At 43.9% G+C, this 22,966-nt stretch overlaps 4 protein-coding genes and 2 long non-coding RNA genes across 9 annotated transcripts in view; 2 read left to right on the top strand and 4 right to left on the bottom strand.

Moving 5' to 3' along the window:
* Positions 1 to 215: 215 nt before the first annotated feature.
* LOC142989158 (nectin-2-like) lies at positions 216 to 6,441 on the bottom strand. 2 transcript variants are annotated; one of them, XM_076138576.1, is made up of 7 exons: positions 6,341 to 6,441; positions 1,910 to 2,245; positions 1,514 to 1,810; positions 1,369 to 1,422; positions 1,189 to 1,282; positions 1,003 to 1,050; positions 216 to 765 (listed from the first exon to the last, which is right to left on the bottom strand). In XM_076138576.1, exons 1-7 carry the CDS (start codon positions 6,384 to 6,386, stop codon positions 675 to 677), a joined length of 966 nt encoding a protein of 321 aa, XP_075994691.1. In that variant the 5' UTR covers positions 6,387 to 6,441; the 3' UTR covers positions 216 to 674. The 2 variants fall into 2 exon arrangements, with proteins under 2 accessions (XP_075994691.1, XP_075994690.1); XM_076138575.1 differs by lacking the exon at positions 6,341 to 6,441 and adding an exon at positions 2,930 to 3,032.
* Positions 4,076 to 6,283, bottom strand: LOC142989166 (OX-2 membrane glycoprotein-like). Its single transcript, XM_076138587.1, is given in 4 exon segments — positions 4,076 to 4,714; positions 4,927 to 5,102; positions 5,202 to 5,537; positions 6,274 to 6,283. Coding segments are annotated over 4 exon segments (765 nt in total). The 3' UTR covers positions 4,076 to 4,471.
* Positions 6,442 to 6,780: 339 nt separating the features above from the next.
* On the top strand, positions 6,781 to 8,810 carry LOC142989163 (uncharacterized). Its single transcript, XR_012960662.1, has 2 exons — positions 6,781 to 7,439; positions 7,540 to 8,810. It is a non-coding gene; the product is annotated as an uncharacterized LOC142989163 (long non-coding RNA).
* LOC142989157 (protein NLRC3-like) lies at positions 8,102 to 20,096 on the bottom strand. 3 transcript variants are annotated; one of them, XM_076138572.1, is made up of 11 exons: positions 20,061 to 20,096; positions 16,879 to 17,080; positions 16,650 to 16,727; positions 15,518 to 15,631; positions 15,257 to 15,335; positions 14,731 to 14,944; positions 12,230 to 14,018; positions 11,975 to 12,148; positions 11,376 to 11,549; positions 11,223 to 11,269; positions 8,102 to 9,541 (listed from the first exon to the last, which is right to left on the bottom strand). In XM_076138572.1, exons 3-11 carry the CDS (start codon positions 16,718 to 16,720, stop codon positions 9,003 to 9,005), a joined length of 3,201 nt encoding a protein of 1,066 aa, XP_075994687.1. In that variant the 5' UTR covers positions 16,721 to 16,727; positions 16,879 to 17,080; positions 20,061 to 20,096; the 3' UTR covers positions 8,102 to 9,002. The 3 variants fall into 3 exon arrangements, with proteins under 3 accessions (XP_075994687.1, XP_075994689.1, XP_075994688.1); XM_076138574.1 differs by lacking the exon at positions 16,879 to 17,080 and having other exon boundaries at positions 20,061 to 20,079; XM_076138573.1 differs by lacking the exon at positions 20,061 to 20,096 and having other exon boundaries at positions 16,879 to 17,137.
* On the top strand, positions 14,014 to 15,212 carry LOC142989164 (uncharacterized). Its single transcript, XR_012960663.1, has 3 exons — positions 14,014 to 14,385; positions 14,664 to 15,090; positions 15,198 to 15,212. It is a non-coding gene; the product is annotated as an uncharacterized LOC142989164 (long non-coding RNA).
* Positions 20,097 to 20,247: 151 nt separating the features above from the next.
* Positions 20,248 to 22,966, bottom strand: part of LOC142989160 (nectin-1-like) — a 3,642-nt gene continuing 923 nt past the window's right edge. The window contains exons 3-6 of the mRNA XM_076138578.1: positions 22,626 to 22,877; positions 22,208 to 22,546; positions 20,940 to 21,039; positions 20,248 to 20,831 (exon numbers count right to left, since the gene is read on the bottom strand). Coding sequence (XP_075994693.1) covers positions 20,765 to 20,831; positions 20,940 to 21,039; positions 22,208 to 22,546; positions 22,626 to 22,877 — 758 coding nt within the window. The 3' untranslated portion in view covers positions 20,248 to 20,764. The remainder of the gene's footprint in view (positions 20,832 to 20,939; positions 21,040 to 22,207; positions 22,547 to 22,625; positions 22,878 to 22,966) is intronic.

Below are 22,966 nucleotides of genomic sequence, written 5' to 3'. Positions count from 1 at the left end.
ACTGTGCCATCAAGTGGACAATAAATGTAAAACAGGCAGTGATTATATTGGCTGAATCTCTCACATTGTACGGCCGGTTCCCGAGGCTTCGAACGTCACTGCATACATCACCAACACACGCCTCAATACACGCTTCGCAAAAAATCTTGCTGGATGACTCGACACACACTACGAAGCCTCGACACAAAAGGACACATCACTAGAGAAAACAGCTTTTATTCATGCAGAGTTCCCTGTAGGTTTACATTTTTATATCCACATTTACTTCCAACCGCTCGAGTCAAACACGCAGATCCATATTAAGAGCTTTTATGATGCTACCGTCATACATTGGTAGAATAACGCGTCTAAACATAACGTGAACGTAGTAAAACACAAATATATTTACCTTGAGGAAAGATATTCAGCAGAAACAAGAGAACAGAAGTAGCTTCAACTCCCCTGTACATAATATCATCTCTAACTCTTCTACAGTGTCATTAGCTGTCTATTACTGTATTTATACATATACTTTTATTGACTATATACATTTATCTCAACAAAACCAAACATTGATAAGGTGCAAACTGTACAACATGATCAATATGATACAACTGAACAATGATCCACACAGATCACAGAGCATCAACACCAACATGCTTCATGACTGAGGAGATAAACAGAACATCACTGAATCAAAACAAACATTTAACTACATGTGGCGATGGCTTCTTTGGAGACCGCTTCCTGGTCTCGTTCTCCTGCTCGATCAAAGGTGTGTGAGGCCTGGAGGACGAAACACAAAGTTGAGACATTTCTGCTTTTTATAAATAATTTCATATATTTACAATAATGCAAGTATGGTTAAAAGTTTAAACTCGAGACTGTGTGGTTTGTATACGGTGTTATTGTACAGATTTGTAGGAAAGGTGGAAGTAATTTAAGCAACAACATCCAACATTAAAGAGTGAAAACATGATCAAATATATGAAGAAGCAGTGAAAGGATGTTCAGTTCTCTTACTCATCAGTGTGGTCTGATGTTTGAGGCTTCTTGTTCTGCTCAGGGTCCCTGAACAAAAGAGAGGGGCAACATGAGACAAGCTTCACTTCACCTTTGACAGATGTGTGGTAGATTTGCTCGCCTGCTTCATCCTCTGTTTGTGTGACGCTCACAGACTAACAGTTTGAAGCTGGTTGATCTTATTACCTGAATTTCTGAGCTTTCCACACAAAGAAGGTGAGACAGGCAACAAGAGATCCAAGAACAAAAACAAAAGACCCAAGAAAGGATATAACAGCAACTATGAGAGAGAAAAGAGGGAGATTAAGCATCAATTTACCCAGCATGCTTTGTAATAATGAAGTCAGATCACATGTATCAACTTACTGTAACCACTGTTATCAACCCCAGAGTCCTTCTCCACATGGCTGCTAGATGAAGCTAAAGGATCAAACCAATCAAACTGATGAGCATGATGAAATACTTGATCAATCATTAATCCAGTTCCTGCAGCATAGGAAGTGTTTCTCACCAGGGGTGGAGGGCTCGTTGTCTACATGTAGGGTTGTGATGGTCTCTCTCTCAGGACCAGAGAACACTCGCCCTGCACACCTGACCTGTGCTGTGCTGCTGCTGCAGACCGCTGACAGTCCAGCTGTGGCAGTGACGGACACCGTGCCGTTGGCGTTGATGACGCTGGTACTGGTGTGAAGTGAAGAGAGGTCACATCCTGAGACGTTCAGAGACACTGTGACAGCAGGTCTGCCTGTGACTGAGCAGGACACGGTGCGGTTTGAGTCTCTGAGGTCCAGTCTGGGTTCTTGCAGCTCTGTAGGAGAAACAAGGACAGATACTCAGATACAAGAACATCTGACCACACCTTCACCTGAACAAACCAGCTCTGATGGGGGTACAGAGAAGTAGTTACCGTAGAGTTTGAGGCAGGATTTGCCAGTGATGGCTCCGTCTGGGTGGGTGTTGAACAAGCAGAGATAGCAGCCCTCGTCCTGCTCCGTCAGGTTCCTCACCACCAAGGAGGAGCTCTGCAATCCAGGCTTCACCTCCACTTTGCCTTCAAAGCCTGCATTGACCTTGGTCCCGAAGAATTCACTGTAAGCAGCCAGATTGACCTCCCCCTGACCTCTGACCTTCTGCCATGTGACCTGAAGAACATCTCTGGTCTCCAGCAGCTCACAGGGGATCTGAGCCTGCTGTCCTAACTCTGCCATCACGGTCTGCTGGGTCTCTATCCTCCCTCTGACACCTGCATGACAGAGAGATTTACTGGTATTGAACTCCTACATGAGCTCAGAACCTCAGATATAATGAATTATTAATCATAACTCATCTTCTCATCTGTTAGGTCACTTTCTTCTTCACAATCTTCACTTCTACTACTACTTTTACTCAGTGTGCAGGTGGATGATATGGGTCAGATGATTGCTGATGCTAAATATAATAAAATACTGTTCGAAATGATGTATAAACAGTAAAATTGCATTCTGTGCACTTTGCTTGTAAATTGCTTGTAATTCTATTTTTCTTCCGGCTGCAGAACTTCCCAGAATCCTCCCAGAGAAAACAGCTTTTATTCATGCAGAGTTCCGTGTAGGTTTACATTTTCATATCCACATTTAATGGAACGTGGTCTTAAGAATATCAAAGATGAAGCCTGGAGCAACTTTAATACCGGAAACGTCCAACCGCTGGAAGGCTACATACATAAAAGTATAAATATAAACTCTGTCTTAAAAGCTGTGATTTAGTTTTGACACATCTGTAGTTATGTAGGATGATCATGTCCCACTAAGCTGCCTGAGGAGACAGCATGATGAAGCAGCTCACTGATATCGGGACAGAGCCTTTATGATACTGCTGTCATTCATTGGTAGAATAATGCCTCTAACATGAACCTAACAGGAACGTAGTGAAAGACAAATATATTTACCTTGAGGAGAGATATCCAGCAGGAACAAGAGAAGAAGAACACACATGACTGCTGGCGGTAACGCTACTAAATTTGAATTCAAATCCCCAACGCTCAGCGTGACGTCGTTCAGGAGGACCTTCTCATCCAATCCGTGTACAGATTACAAGCAAAAATTAATCATTTCTAACCTCTCTCACCCACCGAGCATAACGAGACAGACAGACAGGCAGGCAGGCAGGCAGACAGACAGGCAGACAGACAGGCAGTCTGGCAGGCAGGCAGACAGTCTGGACAGTCGAGAAGAGAGTTTACGATGATCGAGATCTCGGCTGTCAACACAAAGCGGATAAAGTGCAAAGCAAGAAGAAAGAACATCAGTAGGAAACTGTGGAAGTCAAAAGGGGACAAGTGTACAAAAACTGAGACCGAGAAGAATTTGCTTCATCAGGACGTTGATGCGTTCCTCTTTTATCTTCTCCGAACGAGGGGGGGGGGAGACAGACACAGACACAGAGAGACAGACAGATAGATGGAGACAGAGACGGAAAGAGAGACACAAAGAGAGAGTCATTGATGTCCTAGCGATGGTTTTCATGTCATGTTTGCTATATTTAGTATTCATGTGAGGGTTAAACTGTAGAGAAGGAAACTTGATGAAACCTCAACACCCAGATGAAGCAAAGACAGAAGATCCATGTGCAGCATAGGAGAGTTTACTTCACCTTTAGATGAATCACGAACAGGAAACTAATGGCCACAACAAACAACAACAATGCAGGTTATGAATGAATGAATGAACTTTTATTGATGTTAGAGCCATGAGTACAAAGTTTATGTTTATATTTTGCTTTATTAGCATCATGTTGGATTAAAACAGTTTAATCTTGCGTTGTTGAACATGAATGTGTCATTTTAGAATGTTAATATAAAGTAATCAACCGTATCACTGTTGATCTGTGCTCCATTAGCTGTCCTGCTGTAGGAGGAGTTCTGTGTGACTGTAAGTAAAGGTTCTGGTTCAGGTTCAGTGTTGTGACCGTTCCTCTGTGTAAGTATCTTTATCTGTAGATTCATACGTTACTATTTAGTTTAAGGGAGTTATAAAAGCTGATAGGACTTTAAGTGGAGACCTTTTATTTTAGTTTTGATTGTTTTTGGAGCATCTTGTGGAAAAAACCTTGTTACCCTGGCAACACGGATATCAGCGACAGGAGAACACGAGTCAGAAGCTTGAGGTCCTGCAGGAGCGGCAGAGGAAGACTGCAGGTTGGGTTTGGTCACTACATTTACCTCTTCCTCTTTATGTTTGCTGATGCTTTCAGGTACATTTTGTGTTTTCAGGAATGTGGACACATCTTCCTCTGCTTCTGTTCTGGAAGCTGAGGCACAATTACAGCAGCTCTGGTACCATAGGGTGACTTCCTGTAGAAAAGCCCAAACGCACCCAAAACCTCCTCCTACTCGGAGCCTCTAGGAGGACAGAGGGCAAAATGTGACTGTATATGTGTATTGCCTTGTTTGTACCTCTGTATAATCCCATTGGAAGTTCCTCTTGCACACTCAGCCGTTCCTGGTGAGGAAATCTCTCTTGGAATTGTCTCCCGAGGTTTCTACCTTTTTCCCTGACACATTAAGGTTTTCTCTGGAGTCTTTCCTTGTCTTCTTAGAGAGCTTTGGGCAGGTCGGGGATCTCCCTGATGTTATGAGTCTGTAAAGCCCTTTGAGATGTTGAGACTTGGAGGAAAAATGTGTGCTTGTGTGCTCGCTGAAGGTCAGGTCTTCAACATCTAGACTCCAGCTCCCCTGTGAAGGATAAGAAACGGTAGTTACCATAGGGGTGAATGTTGAACAAGCAGAGATAGCAGCCCTCATCCTGCTCAGTCAGGTTCCTCACCACCGAGGAGGAGCTCTGCAATCCGGGCTTCACCTCCACTTTGCCTTCAAAGCCAGCATTGACCTTGGTTCCGAAAGAATTTACTTTAAGCAGCCAGATTGACCTCCCCCTGACCTCTGACCTTCTGCCATGTGACCTGAAGAACATCTCTGGTCGCTCTGACGCTGGTACTGGTGTGAGGTGAAGAGAGGTCACATCCTGAGACGTTCAGAGACACTGTGACAGCAGGTCTGCCTGTGACTGAGCAGGACACGGTGCGGTTTGAGTCTCTGAGGTCCAGTCTGGGTTCATGCAGCTCTGCAGGAGAAACAAGGACAGATACTCAGATACAAGAACATCTGACCACACCTTCACCTGAACAAACCAGCTCTGATGGGGATACAGAGAAGTAGTTACCGTAGAGTTTGAGGCAGGATTTGCCAGTGATGGCTCCGTCTGGGTGGGTGTTGAACAAGCAGAGATAGCAGCCCTCGTCCTGCTCCGTCAGGTTCCTCACCACCAAGGAGGAGCTCTGCAATCCAGGCTTCACCTCCACTTTGCCTTCAAATCCAGCATTGACCTTGGTCCCGAAGAATTTACTATAAGTGGCCAGATTGACCGTCCCCTGACCTCTGACCTTCTGCCAGGTGACCTGAAGTACATCTCTGGTCTCCAGCAACTCACAGGAGATCTGAGCCTGGTGTCCTTACTCTGCCATCACGGTCTGCTGGGTCTCTATCCTCCCTCTGACACCTGCATGACAGAGACATTTACTGTTAGAACACTCCTACATGAGCTCAGAACCAGGCAGTAGCTCAGTGGGTAGGGCTTCTGCTTGGGAACCGGCGGGTCGCTGGTTCAAGTCTCTGCCGAGGTGCCCCTGAGGCAAGGACTGAACCCCCAACTGCTCCCCCCTCTGTGAAATCGTTGGTAATGTAATGTAAGTAGCTTTGGATGAAAGCGTCTGCTAAATGATCGTAATGTGATGTAACCTCATACTTTCTTCAACTTTAAGTGATTCTACACAATCTTTACTTATACTTGTATTAACTCAGTGTGCAGGTGGATGATATGGATCATATGAGTGCTGAGGCTAAATACTCTGACGTCCATTAAGTTGGAATAAACAATTATTATTAGATTTAAATTGTAATACTTGTTAATAATTATAATAATTCCAATCTCATAGGCGACCTTGTATAATAAAACACAGTTTGAAATGTAAAATTACATTCAGTGTCACGTTCGTAACGTAAAAATCCTTGTTCCTTGTAATTCTATTATTTTTCCGGTTGCAGAACTTAAAACCTCCCAGAGAAAACAACTTATATTCATGCAGAGTTCCGTGTAGGTTTACATTTTTATATCTACATTTACTGTGACGTGGTTTTAAGAATATCAAAGATGAAGCCTGGGGCAACTTTAATACCGGAAACCAACCGCTCGAGTCAAACACGCAGATCCATATTAAGAGCTTTTATGATGCTACCGTCATACATTGGTAGAATAACGCGTCTAAACATAACGTGAACGTAGTAAAACACAAATTTATTTACCTTGTGGAAAGATATTCAGCAGAAACAAGAGAAGTAGAACACACATGTCTGCTGGACGATAACGAAACTAAGTTTGGGAAACGCATTCCCGTCATGCAGCGCTTTGTAGACAATGAATGTAAAATAATAAAATAAAAACCGGATACAGTCAAATACTGAAGTAGGTAGAGTTTTATGTTAAAATGGAGAACAAGAGAAGAAGTCTTCTTAAAGAAAATAAGAGAGGATTTAATCTATCACTTGATTTATTCATACAAGTAAATACATTATTTTATCTCACAAAACCAAACATTGCTAAAGTACAAAGTGTACTTACAACGACAACATAATCGACACAATAAGCATAATAATATATCTTGCTGATTAAATATATAAATCTAATAAAGTCTCTTATTGTATTGTTCCATTTCTTGTCGTACCCCTCTACCACACTAGATGGCGCCGCTACTCCTCATACAAGAGCCATTAATATTGAACACATGAGCACCAGCAACAGTTTATAAACACATGAAAGCTGAAACAAACATCTACTGTAGTGATGTTTTTGTCTCGACTCACTTAGAAGAGCCGGCTCTTAGGGCTCCCAAATGTCTCTTCATGTAGTTTCACTCAGAGCCGTCTATTTTAGCCTCATTTAGCAATTATGATGTTTGTGTGTTGGTTAGCAATTTGTCATTCAGTGTTTTCATCAAAGCCTTATTTTTATTATCTGTCTGTAGGTTACTATGGCAGTGAGGATGAGGAAGTCATGTTTGCTGTTTCCATTTTCACTCTCTCCAGATGGTGGCGCTCTTCTGTGATCAGGTAAGGAGAAGCTGAAGACTCCTAATTCTTAAAAATACAAGCCTTATATTTTTCAATTCTTACACAAATCTAAAATCTGATCTCAGAGGTGTTATCACCAGGAGAGACATTTCCATCAGGACTTGGAGTTTGCTTGTAAAGACTTGAGACTTGCCTGACCTCCACCTCTAGGCACGGGTGCCACGGTCCTATGGGCTGTGTGGCCTGGACGCTCACCGCCACGGCCCTGGGACTCATCCAGTGGAGGGTTTGGCACGTGACTGGCAGCAGCATCATCAGCTCCAGGTTGGCCTTGGTAGGGAGGATGGGAAATCATTTACACAGCTGGAGGATTTGACATTTACCTTTCAATCTTTACTGTGAACTTGAATCCTGAAAGTGATTTCCTGTTCCAGGTGGGTATCAGGAGGGTCTGTTTCAAAAGCTACACCCTAGTGAACCCTGGCTTCAGGGTGATGTACTGCAGGAGATGGTGGCAGCTCAGGTTCTGGTCCTGGTGGCTCTGATCGTGGGGGGAAGAGCTCCCAGACCCGCTCGGCATTCTTAGCCGCGGGGTCCCTGTGCTCGTTGGCTGCCGTGATGTAACTGATACCTCAGCTGTGGAACCTGAGCTCAGTCATGACCAATCAGACCGTCTCCTTTCCTCCAGTCTTCAAAATGCCACACACACACACACACACACACACACACACACACACACACACACACAGAGTAAAACACATCACTGTGTGCAGATGAACCTCTGACTGTAAAGACTTGATGGAGTCTAACTCTCTGGAGCAGGAGTTTTAAACTCGTTTTAGTTCAGGGCCAAATTCAGCCCAATTTAAACTCAAGTGGGCCGGATTAGTAAAATCATAGCATAATAACCTATGAATGTACGACTCAGTTTTCCCTTTGTTTTAGTGCAAAGAGGTACAAGTTCATATTGCAAATGTTTACTTTTATTTAAATTACTTTTTACAAAACATGAGGAACAAACTGACATTTCTTAAGTTAAACGAGTGCAATTTCAACCATAAACAATAATAACAATCAGCTATATATAAAACAACTTGCCAAGATCTAGAAATGATTTTAAATGTACATACATTTCCACATCTGTGTAGAAATGTGAACTGAACTGACTCACTATCTGTGGATAACTCCAAAACAAGTCTTGGAGGAACATAGAGAGTTTCATTCTGCCTGGACAGTTACACTTTGCTTTCACTGACAACAATACAGGAGAGAAAGAATAATAATAATTAATAATAATGTGCTTGCTAAATGAAGAGAAATGAAAGATGATGTGGAAACGCTGCATTTATGTGGCGGGATGACATCACTTCACAGGTCACAAAGTCGGCATGCATTGTGAGAAATTTAGTTTATGGACAATGCAGCATAGACGTTTATTTTGCTCTCACAGGCCACAGAAAATGATGTGGCAGAGAGAGAGAGAGAGAGAGAGAGAGAGAGAGAGAGAGAGAGAGACGGACAGACAGACAGACAGAGAGACAGAGAGAGACTGAGAGAGAGAGAGAGAGACACAGAGAGAGACAGGGAGAGAGAGAGACACAGAGACTGAGAGAGACTGTGCAGGGAAGAGTGTTTGTGCGAGAGAGTATGTATGAGGCAGAGTGTGCGTGTGTCCTATATAGATCACACATAGTGTGTGTGTGTGTGTGTGTTTGTGTGTGAGATAGAGAGATTGTGTGTGAGAGAGAGAGAAATTGTGTGTGTGTGTTAGAGTGTGTTTGTGATAAAAGGAGAGAGTGTGAGACAGAGAGTGTGTGTGTGAGAGTGAGAGTGTGTGTGAGAGAAAGAGACAGTGAATAGGAGAGTGTGTGTGTGTGTGCGCACGTGTGTGTGTGTCCTACAGATCACACAGAGTCACTGAGGAATCAAATCCCCAGAGCCCAAACCCAGCATAGAGAGGTTGAGTGAATGTGGTGGTGAAGGTGTGGAGGTGCATCAGTGAGTCAGAGACGCTGTAGAAGGACAGAGTGCCAGCAGGACAGTCCACATACACTCCTACTCTGAGAGGGACAGAGGAGGACACAGGGACACTGAGGGACGTTTTTATGTTATTGTGCCAGACAGAGTAACCATGACGATCAGAGCAGCTCAGACTCCAGGACTGAATATTTCCTCCAAACATGCTGTCATCTCTGCCTCCTTTCCTCCTGATTCCTCTGTAACTCACTGATATATCAACGTCTTCTCTCCACTCCACCTCCCAGTAACAACGACCAGTCAGACCATTTCTACTCAGCAGCTGAGGCCTGTGATGAAACCTCTCTGGATGATCAGGATGTGGCTGCTTCTCTCTCACATATGTCACCTTCCTGTTGTTGTCAGACAGTTTGAGGTCTCTGCTCGCTGTGTTTGGGTCCAGTTGCAGTTCACAAACATCTGATGGACAGAAAAAGACACAAACAGCAGCAGATTAACATCAAACACAGCTGCTGCTTTTATTCTTCACTCATTTATTCACTACTGCACTTTCTACTGTGACTCACTGACACTTTCTACTGTGACTCACTGTCACTTTCTACTGTGACTCACTGTCACTTTCTACTTTGACTCACTGACACTTTCTACTGTGACTCACTGTCACTTTCTACTGTGACTCACTGTCACTTTCTACTGTGACTCACTGTCACTTTCTACTGTGACTCACTGTCTGAAAGATTTCCATCAACACCAACAGCAATGTTTGGATTTAGCAAACATCTAACTATCAACTTATGATCAATTTCAATACCAATGGATCCATGAGTGATGTTGGTTAATTACCCACACACACACACACACACACACACACACACACACACACACACACACACACACACACACACACACACACACACACACACACACACACACACACACACACACACACACACACACACACACACACACAGCTCATTCATTGAAGAGTTTTTTGTTACGTGACCGGAATTAAGATTACCGTCAGCACACCAACAAATGCGAAGATCCATAAAACTTTATCAAACCATAAAATCATACCTGAGAGAAAAAACACACAACACCCACTCTGACCACTCAGACCACACACACACACACACACACACACACACACACACACACACACACACACACACACACACACACACACACACACACACACACACACACACGTCTGATATTCTGCCCTTTATATTCTGCTGAAGTCTCATTGAGATTCAAATGTCTTGGAGGAGAAAGCAGCATCAACCAGGCAGACATGAGAACAAACAAGGAGGAACCATCAACCATTCTGTCACAGTCAAAGCTCCATTTTGATGGAGAGCATCTGGATCCAAGTCATTTAGAACTGAAACTCATTCTCCATTGGAAATCAGTTGTAAATCAATTGATGTGATCACTTCAAGTCTGTGTTCCAGTTGTTCCAAATGAAGGAGCAGTGAACTTCAAAGCTCTTTTACTGAGCTCAGTGCCCACACGAGGGACAGACGACTGTAGGCTAGAATGGCCTCAGCTTCTAGTAAGATAAGAGCACAGGTAAGGAGGAAGCAGGCTGAGGAGAGTTTCATCAATGAGACTCAACCAGTGGGGACGTCTGCATAAATACAGAGACGTCCACCCAGCCACTGCATACAGAGGACAATGATGTGTGTGATGTTTACAGCCTGTGAGGAATCTGAAGGCACAATGATACACAGCATCAAGCATCTGGAGACTTTGGCCTGATGCATTCATCAATATGGATCATATATAGAAAGATTGTGACAAATGTCCATCAGAAGTTCCCACAGATCAAAGTCACATCTTCAAATTGCTTCTTTTGTCTCCACCGCCACTAAAACACTGAAAGTCATTTGATTTATAATCATATGAAACAGAGAAAAGCAGCAAATCCTCATATTGAAGAAGCTGCAGCCTGATAAAGTTTGGGATTTTCATTGATAAATGACTCAATGTATCAATTACTTCAACAATTAATCAATCAATGAAGATTCTAACTGACTAATCAAATGAGAATGTCCTCAGTAAAATATGAATCATTTTCTCTCTGAACTGTGTGTGTGGATGGACACACAGTTGTCAATCAAAGTCAAATCAAACTTACATTTCCTCACACCAGCTTTGATCCTCTGCTGTCCACCATGATCCATCCTGCAGGAAGACACAGAGGCACAGCAGCACAGGATTGATTATTGATTATTGAGTTTTTACTTCAACCAACAGGGAGACAGTCCATAGTCTGTAGCTGTGTCCTTACCTGGGAGTGTCCGATCTCCAGTGAGGACTCTCCAGTCCAGCAGACAGCAGCTTCTCTCCTGCGTCTCCTGGATGATTGTAGCTCAGGTCCAGCTCTCTCAGATGGGAGGGGTTGGAGCTCAGAGCTGAAGCCAGAGAAGCACAGCCTTCCTGTGTGACCATACAGCCTGACAGCCTGAGAACACAAGGGGGAGGGGGGAGACGGGGAGAGAGAGGGGGGAATTCATTCTGATTTGAATGAAAGGAACTAAAATCTAGGAAACAAGAAATGTCTCAGTGAAATGTTTGCACCACACCTTCTTTAGCAGAAACATCATGCAGGTTTAATGTTTATTCACCCCACATCAACCACTAACATAACAGAGTGTGTGTGTGTGTGTGTGTGTGTGTGTGTGTGTGTGTGTGTGTGTTTGTGTCTGCGTGTGTGTGTGTGTGTGTGTGTGTGTGTGTGTGTGTGTGTGTGTTAATGAAGCTGCATCATGTGTGGCGCTGTGTTACTGCAGCATTCCTTCAAATAAAAAGGTTCCAGGAGAAACAAGCAGGTCAAGTTAGTGAAAGCTCTCAGTGTTTCACCTTTACAAACATCTATATCTTGCTGACCTGAGAGTTTCCAGTTTACAGTGTGGACTCCCCAGTCCAGCAGACAGCAGCTCCACTCCTGAATCCTGCAGGTCATTGTTACTCAGGTCCAGGTCTCTCAGACTGGAGGACTGGGAGCTGAGGACTGAGGACAGAGCTTCACAGCTTCTCCAGGACAGATTACAGCCACTGAGCCTGAAAATGAATTGTTAGATATTTTCGCTTTATTTTAGCATTTTATAATGCCAAAAATCTTTGTGTGATCTTCACACTTACAGAGTTTTCCTGGAGGCTTTGACCACTGGCAGCAGCCTGAGAAGAGCCTCCTCTGAAGCAGAGTATTTCTTCAGGTCAAACACATCCAGATCTTCCTCAGATGACAGTAAGATGAAGACCAGAGCAGACCAGTGAGCAGGAGACAGTTTGTCTGTGGAGAGACGTCCTGAGCTCAGGTTCTCTTGGATCTCCTCTACTAGAGAAAGATCCTTCAGCTCATTCAGACAGTGGAACAGATTGATGCTTCTCTCTGCAGAGACATTCTTACTGATCTTCTCCTTGATGTATTGGACTGTTTCCTGGTTGGTCTCTGATCTCCTTCCTGTATGTTTCAGGAGGCCCCTTAAGAGAGTCTGATTGGTCTGCAGTGAAAGGCCCAAAAGGAAACGAAGAAACAAGTCCAGATGTCCGTTTGGACTCTGTAAGGCCTTGTCCACTGCACTCTGGTGGAGACGTCTCAGTTTAGATTTGTCTCCTGATTGAGCGGTTGATTGATCTGACAGCAGGTTGACTCCAGACTTGATGAATGTCAGATGGACATAAAGAGCAGCCAGAAACTCCTGGACGCTCAGATGGACGAAGCAGAACACCTGGTCCTGGTACAGTCCCCTCTCCTCTTTAAAGACCTGAGTGAACACTCCTGAGTACACTGAGGCTGCTGTGATGTCCATGCCACACTCTGTCAGGTCTGAGTCATAGAAGATCAGGTTTCCTTTCTGCAGCTGATCAAAAGCCAGTTTTCCCAGACACACAATCATCTCTTCACTCTCTGGATTCCAGAGTGGATCTGTCTCTGCTCTTCCATCATACTTAATGATCTTCAGTTTGGTCTGAACCAGCAGGAAGTGGATGTACATCTCAGTCAGGGTCGTGGGCAGCTCTCCTCTCTCTCTGGTCTTCATCACGTCCTCCAGAACTGTGGCAGTGATCCAGCAGAAGACTGGGATGTGGCACATGATGTGGAGGCTTCGTGAGGTCTTGATGTGGGAGATGATGCTGTTGGCCTGCTCATCATCTCTGAGTCTCTTCCTGAAGTACTCCTCCTTCTGAGGGTCAGTGAACCCTCTGACCTCTGTCACCATATCAACGCTGTCAGCAGGGATCTGATTGGCTGCTGCAGGTCTTGTGGTGATCCAGAGGCGAGCAGAGGGAAGCAGCTTCCCCCTGATGAGATTTGTCAGCAGAACATCCACTGAGGTGGACTCTCTAACATCAGTCAGGATCTCACCTTTGTGGAAGTCCAGATGTAATCGACATTCATCCAGACCGTCCAGGATGAAGACGACCTGGAAGTCTTCAAGGCTGCAGATTCCTGCTTCTTTGGTTTCAGTGAAGAAGTGATGAAGAAGCTCCACCAAGCTGAACTTTCTCCCTCTCAGCACATTGAGCTCTCTGAAGGTGAATGGAAATGTGAGCTGGATGTTCTGGTGGGCTTTGCCTTCAGCCCAGTCCAGAGTGAACTTCTGTGTTAAGAGGGTTTTCCCGATGCCAGCCACGCCCTTTGTCATCAGTGTTCTGATTGGCTGATCTCTTCCAGCTGAGGCTTTAAAGATGTCTTCACATCTGATTGGTGTTTCTTCTCTCTGTGCTTTCCTGGAAGCTGCTTCAATCTGTCTGACCTCATGTTCTTCATTGACCCCTCCAGCCCGTCCCTCTGTGATGTATTGCTCTGTGTAGATCTCATTCAGAGAGGTTTGCTTTCCTGCTTTAGCGACCCCCTCACACACACTCTGGAACTTCTGCTTCAGCTTAGACTTCAGTTTACGTTGGCAGAGTGCAACAAGACTTCCTGTATAAACAGACAACAGTCAGAGGAGAAAAACATGGAGAAGAAAAGAGAACTACAGTGTAGAAAAGCATCAGAATTGTACATTTTGGAGTAGAAATGTTTGTCACTAGAGCAGCATGATGTTACCTCTTCTAACCTTCTAACCACTTATGTTCCTGTGTGAGCTCTAAGATCTCAGCAGGCCTGCTCACTCTCCAAAAACCTGAACTTAGAAATAGAACTTTCTCCTTTAAATCACCACTGACTTCATTTTCAGGAATTTACTTTTGTTACAATTCAAATGTCACTAAATTACAGATAAACAAGAGAGTGCAGGGGAGAGATGCTTAGCCTGAGCTTAGGCTCATGTTAGCCTGAGTTGGTCAGAGTGTGAGTGTAAGTCAGAGGATGGGGCACAGCAGCTGATTCTCTCTGTTACTATTCTCTGCTTCTGGACTGTCTGAGCCCACTTGGTGTCCAGACCCTCTCATGTGCTCAGACTCAGCGTCCCTTCAGCCTGTGGGGCCCTCACACTGTAAAGGTGGCAGAGTGTGTGTGCTAAGAGACCCTGAGTGAAAATGGACTCAGGGGGACTCGGTACCCTTGTACCACAAATATTTGTATCTTCAAGCAGTAAGTGCATACTTGTATGTTTGAGTGTTTGAGTGTGTAAGTGTGAAGCTTTAGTCCTGTTTCCTCGTTCCATCATGTTAAAGCTGTTAAATGCTCTTACTGCTGTGCAGAGACTCAGCCAGCTCCTCATGCTTCATTCTCCTCAGGAAGGTCTCTGTGAGCGTCACCAACGCCTCTCTGATGCTCCTCTGCTCTTCATCCTCACCACCTGTTACCTCCTCATCCTCATTCTGGCTCTTGAATTCTGGACTCAAACCCTTCTGGATGCTCTTCAGCTCGTTCTTCACAAACCTGACAATGTTCTCCTCAAGCAGCTGAAAGAGTCAAACACAAGTTTGTACCAGAGTGAGAGAAGATACTGGTTTCCGATTGGCTGTCAGGTGTCAGTGTATATGTTGACAACATAACTCAGGAGTGCAGCTAACGAGGATTCTAACCCTACAGATGTATAAAGATGCAGGTAACCATAGCAGCAGCTCCTATGTTAATGTTCCCACTGAACTCTCCCTGCTCAAACTAAATTAACCAAGTGCTTCATTAAAACATCTCTTATTTCTCTGTCAATAGATTCTCTACCCAGTGACATCGTCCATATGTAAGTGGGCGGAGCCTGGACATTTCCTCACCATAAATATGGAGTCCAGGTCTGCTGGATGCTGCTGGGCACACTGACCAGTGGAAACCTCTGACTGATTCAGCTGAAGACTGTGGAGAAATAAAGAAACATGTGAGTTTAAAAACACTCACAGACAGGTTGTCATGGTGTCTCCTCAAAACACTCAGGTGGACAGAGACGTGTCTTTCTTTCAGGTAGACCTGTGCTTTATGAAGCCTTCTGCTACAAAGATACAATGATGACATCAAAGTGACCTGGTTTAACCTCTGACCTTTCTTCAGCAGCCTTCTGTCCATCTTTGAAGTTCATATGTTCCCACATGGACCTGTCGCTCTTCATGGACACACAGCTGGGTACAGGAGAGTCTGCCCTCTGCTGGTGAACTCTATAAACACAGCATTGACAACACAGCAGCGGATGGAAGCAGAAGGTCATTAGGTGAGTGTGAGGAGCAGCTAAAGCAGCTGTACACACCACTGCTGTCAGCTTCATCTATGAGAGAATCACAATCATTCATTCTAATGGGAAGAGGAGCTGTGTTTGACTCAATGTTGTCCCTTCCCTGGAGGACGATGATTCCTTGGAGCATGTGTTTACTGATTCGTTGGAGCGTGCGTTGGAGAGGAGAATGCAGCGCAAGCTACGGAGAATCATGAACAATGATTCTCACCCTCTCCACCAGGTGCTGGCCTCATACAAGAGCACCTTCAGTAACAGACTCATTCCCCCCAGGTGAACTACTGAGCACCATAGGAAATCCTTTCTCCCTGTGGCCATTAGACTCTTTAATAAAGCTACCTCGGGTCGAGGTGGGACAGTGGGGACATAGGGATCTGAGAGTCCACAGGTCGGCCTAAAACATGGTGAAGCCCCGCCCTTTGGATCCTCAAGCCGTCTAGTAGGATGTAGATAAGTGTGAGGTGCCGCACCTCCAGGATACAGGAACGTTTTTTTTTTACAGTAAGAATTTGATTGTGCGTTGCTACTTGTTTATCCGACCATATGACAATAAAGTCTTTGAACCTTGAACCTTCTGCCATTTTGTGTTCATTTCATGTTGATATCATTCCATAGCTCTTGCACCATCGTGCACACTGGATGAGATTCATCCATGATGTCATAATGTAACTTAGAGAAACTTTGTTTTTAACAATAATATGAAATCAAGCAACAAATCCCCCAACATCCAGGGACTTCAGGCAGACTGGAGCTCCTGCACTTCATCAACTGGACTCTGACTTGTAATGGCGGCGCCTGATTGACGTCAACAACCTACGCACTTCAGTCAACGAGTCAGCACATTGAGATACGACGTCTTCATATTCAGGTTCAGATTTGTTAAATCATCTCTATTAAATTAACCCCGTGTTGACCCCCCACCTCTGTGTGATGGGCGCTCTTACTCTGTGTGTGAGGGTCCAGGTTTAGGACTGAAGTGTGGAGGTCCTTCATCTTCATCACTGCAAACACTCATCGTTACACTGCAGGGAGGAAAACACACACACACACACACAATAACATAAAGTTAGACTAACTCTCAGATCAGAACAGAACAGAACACACACACACACAGACATACATCGAAGACAAACAACGATCCATAAAGTCGAATCAAATTAAAATGGAACTCACAGTCAGTCTTCCTCTGCTGCTCTTCCTCTTCTGAACAAAACTTTCACTTCATGTCTTTGCAAAACTTGTGTGGGTGTGTGTTTGTGTGTGGGTGTGTGTTGCTGGAGCTCATTAGGTGGTCACTTAGCACCATCAAGTGGACAGATAGCAGAAGTGTGTTCTCTTCACACAGCTGGAGCTGCAGACTCTCTGCTCTGCTGTCCTGGAGATGGAAATAACAGTGGAGACACAGAAATGTATGGAATGTATGAGATGCAACTTTCACCACACACACACACACGCTGAAGTACAGACTAACATCATGTTGGATTGAAAACTGTTTAATCTTGTGTTGGTTGAACGTGAATGTGTCATTTTAGAATGTTAATATAAAGTAATCAACCGAATCTCTGTTGATCTGTGCTCCATTAGCTGTCCTGCTGTAGGAGGAGTTCTGTGTGACTGTAAGTAAAGGTTCTGGTTCAGGTTCAGTGTTGTGACCGGTCCTCTGTGTAAGTATCTTTATCTGTAGATTCATACGTTACTATTTAGTTTAAGGGAGTTATAAAAGCTGATAGGACTTTAAGTGGAGACCTTTTATTCTTGTTTAGTTTGTTTTTGGAGCATCTTGTGGAATAGACCTTGTTACCCTGGCAACACGGATATCAGCGACAGGAGAACACGAGTCAGAAGCTTGAGGTCCTGCAGGAGCAGCAGAGGAAGACTGCAGGTTGGGTTTGGTCACTTCGTTTTCCTCTTCCTCTTTATGTCTGCTGATGGTTTCAGGTACATTTTGTGTTTTCAGGCATGTGGACACATCTTCCTCTGCTTCTGTTCTGGAAGCTGAGGCACAATTACAGCAGCTCTGGTACCATAGGGTGACTTCCTGTAGAAAAGCACAAACGCACCCAAAACCTTCTTGTACTCGGAGCCTCTAAGACAGGGGTTCTCAAACTTTTTACATCAGGTACCACCTCAGAAAATATTTGGCTCTCCAAGTACCACCACTATGGCCGATGTTAAAATACAGTAGCATAGGCCGACCCTATTCAGCTGCTATGCAAAGTACACACAGGAAGCAAATTTATTCCTCATAAGAATATTATTTACTTTGACCTTTGTCAGTCACAGCCACATTGTACAAATTGGTATCGGCTCTATATGGGGCAGGGGGCAGTCCTTCTTACACAAACACACACACACACACACACACACACACACACACAGCATGTGAGAACATCAATCAAAAACACAACCAACTGTACTTCAAACACACAGCATTTTGGCAACTATTTATAACTCTTATTGGCCTGACAGAACAGGAAGTCCTCCTCAGCTGCACCATCATGCTCATATCTGACATAAACAAGTCAATTGACCAAACCTGCATCATCAGTAGTCTCGTCTAGTTCGATAGAATAATAGCGACTATTTTTAATGCGTTCAATCAGTGTCGTCTTAACATCATCTGCCGTGCCTCCTTTTCTCCGTGACACTGTCATTTGAAAGTTGCACCAAATTTAATTGTTTGGCGATCTTCTCGCCACATAATGTCTACCATCTCTTTGGCTAATGGTAAACACAGCTGTTGACCAATTGTGTGCGGCTTACCTGCTTTCGCTATGCGAAGCTGGGCACGATAAGAAGCCTCCTGTGCTTAACCACAGGTGCACCACGGAACTGAATTGCGCATTTGGACTGCCTCAGTTCATCACGTTTGCGTTGCGATGGTTTCGTGGACTCATTGCTGAGATCATCACCACATACACACACACTGTGGCTTTGGCTCGTCCTATGTCCCGCTCCAGCTGAATCCTCGGTTGATATAACTCGGTTCATTTTTCCGTATTGTTTTTCGCTTTTTGCAGCCAGCTCCCGGTGCTGTGGACACTTCACACTACTGATGTTGCTGCTAACGTTCCCACTCCGTTCACGGTCGTTCAGGCTGTTTAAAATATCCTCCTCCTGATCCGCAGACTTCGTCCTTTTAGTTCCCTTCTGGAGTCATGACTTAAGTGGATTTGGACCGCTCATACTCCCCCCCCCCTATCTCTGCTTACCACCTTGCCATCACAGTTAAGTTTAACCTGTAGTAGTCAGCTAATAGTTGACGTTTGCACGCAGCGCCACTATCAGTAAGGGGTAGTAGTGTCACATTTAAATTTTTTCATGGTTCAGATTTTTTTTCTTCCGCAGCGTACCTCAGGGAAGTTTGAGAACAGCGGGCAAAATGTGTGACGTGACGTCTGATGTTTATGTGTATTGCCTTGCATGCCTTGTTTGTACCTCTGTATAATCCCATGGGAAGTTTCTCTTGCACACTCAGCCGTTCCGGGAGAGGGAATCTCTCTTGGAATCGTCTCTCCCAATGTTTCTACCTTTTTCCCTGACACATTAAGGTTTTCTCTGGAGTTTTTCCTCGTCTTCCTTGAGAGCTTTGTGCGGGTCAGGGATCTCCCTGATGTTGTGGATCTGTAAAGTCCTTTCAGACTTTATAGGTGATATTGGACTGTACACATAAAATTGACTTGGAGGACAAATGTGTGCTTGTGTGCTTGCTGAAGGTCAGGTCTTCATCATCTAGACTCCAGCTCCTCTGTGAAGGATAAGGAGACGTAGAGACCATAGGGGTGGGTGTGGATGAGCTGGGTCTCTATCCTCCCTCTGACACCTGCATGACAGAGAGATTTACTGTTATTGAACTCCTACATGAGCTCAGAACCTCAGCTATAATGAATTATTGACCCTAACTCTCTTCACAATCTTCACTTATACTCGTTTTTACTCAGTGTGCAGGTGGATGATATGGGTCATATTGCTGACACTTAATATAATACAATACTGTTCGAAATTATGAATAAACTGTAAAAAATTGCATTCCGTGCACTTTTGTTACATAGAAATCCTAAAGTTGCTTGTAATTCTATTTTTCTTCCGGTTGCAGAACTTTAAATCCTCCCAGAGAAAACAGCTTTTATTCATGCAGAGTTCCGTGTAGGTTTACATTTTTATATCCACATTTACTGTGACGTGGTTTTAAAAATATCAAAGATGAAGCCTGGAGCAACTTTAATACCGGAAACCAACCGCTCGAGTCAAACACGCAGATCCATATTAAGAGCTTATATGATGCTACCGTCATACATTGGTAGAATAACGCGTCTAAACATAACGTGAACGTAGTAAAACACAAATATATTTACCTTGTGGAAAGATATTCAGCAGAAACAAGAGAAGTAGACGAACATGTCTGCCTGGACGATAACGAAACAAAATATGAAACGCTTTCCCGTCATGCAGCGCTGTAAAATAATAAAATAAAAACCGGAAAAGGTCAAATACTGAAGTTGGTAGAGTTTTATGTTAAAATGGAGAACAAGAGAAGAAGTCTTCTTAAAGGAAATAAAAGCGGATTTAATCTGTCACAGGATTTATTCATACATGTTTAAGTAAATATATTAATTGATCTCACAAAACCAACATTGATAAAGTGCAAAGTGTTCAGAACAACATGATCGATACAATAAGCATAAATATATCTTGAAGATTGAATAAATAAATCTCTTAAAGTCTCTTATGTATTGTCCCATTTCCTGTCATACCCCTATCCACACTAGATGGCGCCGCTACTCCTCCTACAAGAGCCATTAATATTGAACACATGAGCGCCAGCAACAGTTTTCAAACACATGAAAGCTGACACAAACATCTACTGCTCTCTTACAGTCCAGATCACAATCATCACGTTCACCATAAACATACAAATCCATGTCAACACGAAGATAAAGTGCAGAGAATATAGAGAGAAATGTGGAAAACAAGTGTTTAGTAACTACAATGCAGAATGATGTACTCACAGAAACAAATCTACACAATGCTTCAGTCCCAACAAACACACATTCATCATCTAAACTCGGTCTAAAGGCTGGAAGACACAGTCCTCAGGACCTCCAGCTCCTCTGTGATCCAGCAACCTGCCACAAAGACAAATGTGTTTTAAATCCCATTACACACACATGAGTTAGAGTCTAACACATGTATTGGTAAGGAAATGTGTTACAGGGTTTAAAGATCAACCTCACCTTCTACGTCTCATCTCAGCCACAACTCCACCGCAGAGGATGAAGATCATTGTTATGATAATAAGTATGATAGCAATCATAGCTGGAGACGGGCCAGTTTCTGCCAGAGAGAAACATCAGAGGGTTAATGTGGTTCAGAGAGATGATTGTTCTCTTTCTCACGAAAGACAAGTTCTAATATTTCTGTGGGAATTCCACTTTTGAGGCTTGACTTCCCCGTGCTGAGCAGCTTCATCAGCTGAGTTCTGTCTGTCATGTTAACACGTGAAACTGACAGGAAGAGAAACTGAAACCAGGAGGTCTGAGGCATGACTGGTGACTTTGTTTACCCTCACAGGTCGATCATGTACGGGCACGCCTCAGTTACATGTTACATCTGTCCCTATGCATGTTCAGTATATGTTATAGTTGAGTTGTGGTAAATCAGTGGTCGTCCTTCGTCGTTCACCTACTCCATCCTGTTATTCATTTACTTTTCTCAGCTACATAACAATCAGTATATGACTCTATACTAAATAATACTATACTACTCTATACATTCTTCACAGTGTTATGGTTCATATTACTACACTACTGTAAACACTAGTGTGAGTTCACTTTAGCGGAAGTACACTATGCTATGCTACACTAACTTTTGACATATTATACTAAACTATATGTTACTGTACAGACTTGTTATGTTTTGTTTGTTGCTTTTTTGTTATGTTACCCCAGTGTGAACAGAAAGGCGCTTTATAAATCCAAATTATTACCATATTATCATTATCATCATCATCATCATTATTATTATTATTATTATGAAGTTTTATTATTATTATTATTTTTTTTTATCAATTTATTATTTTATTATTTTAATATTATATCATAAGACTATTAATATTATTAATATATAGATTGTTATTATTATTATTATTATTATTATTGGTATCATTATTATTATTATTATAGCACAGCTCTATACTGTATGAACCTCTCAGCATGACTCAAACAGTTCCTTCTACTTCTCAGTTTCTGACATGTTTTAGGTTTCCGGTAGCAGAGAATCATGAAAATCAAATCAAATTCCAGAAGAAAGTTTTGTTGATGATGTCACACAAAGGACAATATCAGCCTGGTGTTTAGTTGAAGTAACATCCATGTCCCGATTGCCCCTAATGTGCTCACTGACACACCTGTCATCCTTCCTGAATGCTGAGTCACTGTCATAAGGAGCCAGGCGGAGGTCAGTGAGTAAAGTCTTTAGCTGGACAAGCACACAGCGTACTCACCCTTCTGTTCACCATCCTTCTCCTGGTGTCCATTCACTGAAGGAAGCCTGAGATGCTCCCGCCGCTCTCCTCTCCTCCCAGCGTTCACCAGGCAGTCCACAGAGCCGTCCCGGTCTGGAGACGGTCTCAGAGTCACCTGGCTGCTGCTGGTGAAGGTGCCGTCTCTATTGGACACCACGCTGCTCTGTGGGTCTGAAGGGACGCCCCTCCAGCTTTGCCACTCTATGGTCGGCTCTGGTTTTCCTGTGGCGGAGCAGCTGAGCAGCACCTCCATGTCCCCCCCACCCTCAGGCCCCCTGCTGTGGACCTGTGACACGTTTGTTTCCACGCTGGATATGCCTGAGATGAAGAGATGAAAACAGCTGTTATCTTCAGAAGGTCAACGCCACAGCGTGGAGTGCAACCTGCTGAGCTTTACCGTGCACACTGAGGCACATCTGCTTTCTGGTGGAGCCATCAGGATACACGTTGAACGAGCAAATATAACAGGCTTCATCCGGCCACTGCAGGTTCTTCACGGTGATGGAGGTGGAGTTGAGTAAGGCCTCGGTGAAGACGATCTTTCCCTGCTGAGGCTGGTTGACCTGCTCTCCAAAGCGCCTGCTGTAAGTGGCTAAGTTCTGGATGGAGGCGCCTCTTTGGAGCCTTTGCCACGTCACCTGCAGCACGCCTGATGGAGAGACATGTTACAACGTTACACAATCACTCCATATCACACAACCTCAGCTTTCACCAAGTTCAATGTTTAATAAGAAGTTC

The sequence above is a fragment of the Genypterus blacodes genome, unplaced genomic scaffold (genome assembly GCF_046128005.1).
Source record: "Genypterus blacodes isolate CSIRO-AG114 ecotype Tasmania unplaced genomic scaffold, CSIRO-AGI_Gbla_v1 ptg000384l_1, whole genome shotgun sequence".
Lineage (NCBI taxonomy): Eukaryota > Metazoa > Chordata > Actinopteri > Ophidiiformes > Ophidiidae > Genypterus > Genypterus blacodes.
The sequence above is the reverse complement of the archived record's forward strand: the minus strand, read 5'-3'. Positions and strand labels throughout refer to the sequence as shown.

Excerpts from the sequence above, each read along its gene's own strand:
- LOC142989158 (XM_076138576.1), bottom strand. The coding sequence starts at position 6,386 with ATGTGTGTTCTACTTCTCTTGTTTCTGCTGAATATCTTTCCACAAG. Across the intron at positions 1,423-1,513 it reads CAACGAGCCCTCCACCCCTG|CTTCATCTAGCAGCCATGTG; the intron begins GTGAGAAACACT and ends TTGATCCTTTAG. Across the intron at positions 1,051-1,188 it reads TGGAAAGCTCAGAAATTCAG|GGACCCTGAGCAGAACAAGA; the intron begins GTAATAAGATCA and ends TCTTTTGTTCAG.
- LOC142989157 (XM_076138572.1), bottom strand. The coding sequence starts at position 16,720 with ATGAGTGTTTGCAGTGATGAAGATGAAGGACCTCCACACTTCAGTCCT. Across the intron at positions 15,336-15,517 it reads CAGAAGGCTGCTGAAGAAAG|TCTTCAGCTGAATCAGTCAG; the intron begins GTCAGAGGTTAA and ends ATTTCTCCACAG. Across the intron at positions 14,019-14,730 it reads GGCTGAGTCTCTGCACAGCA|GAAGTCTTGTTGCACTCTGC; the intron begins GTAAGAGCATTT and ends CTGTTTATACAG.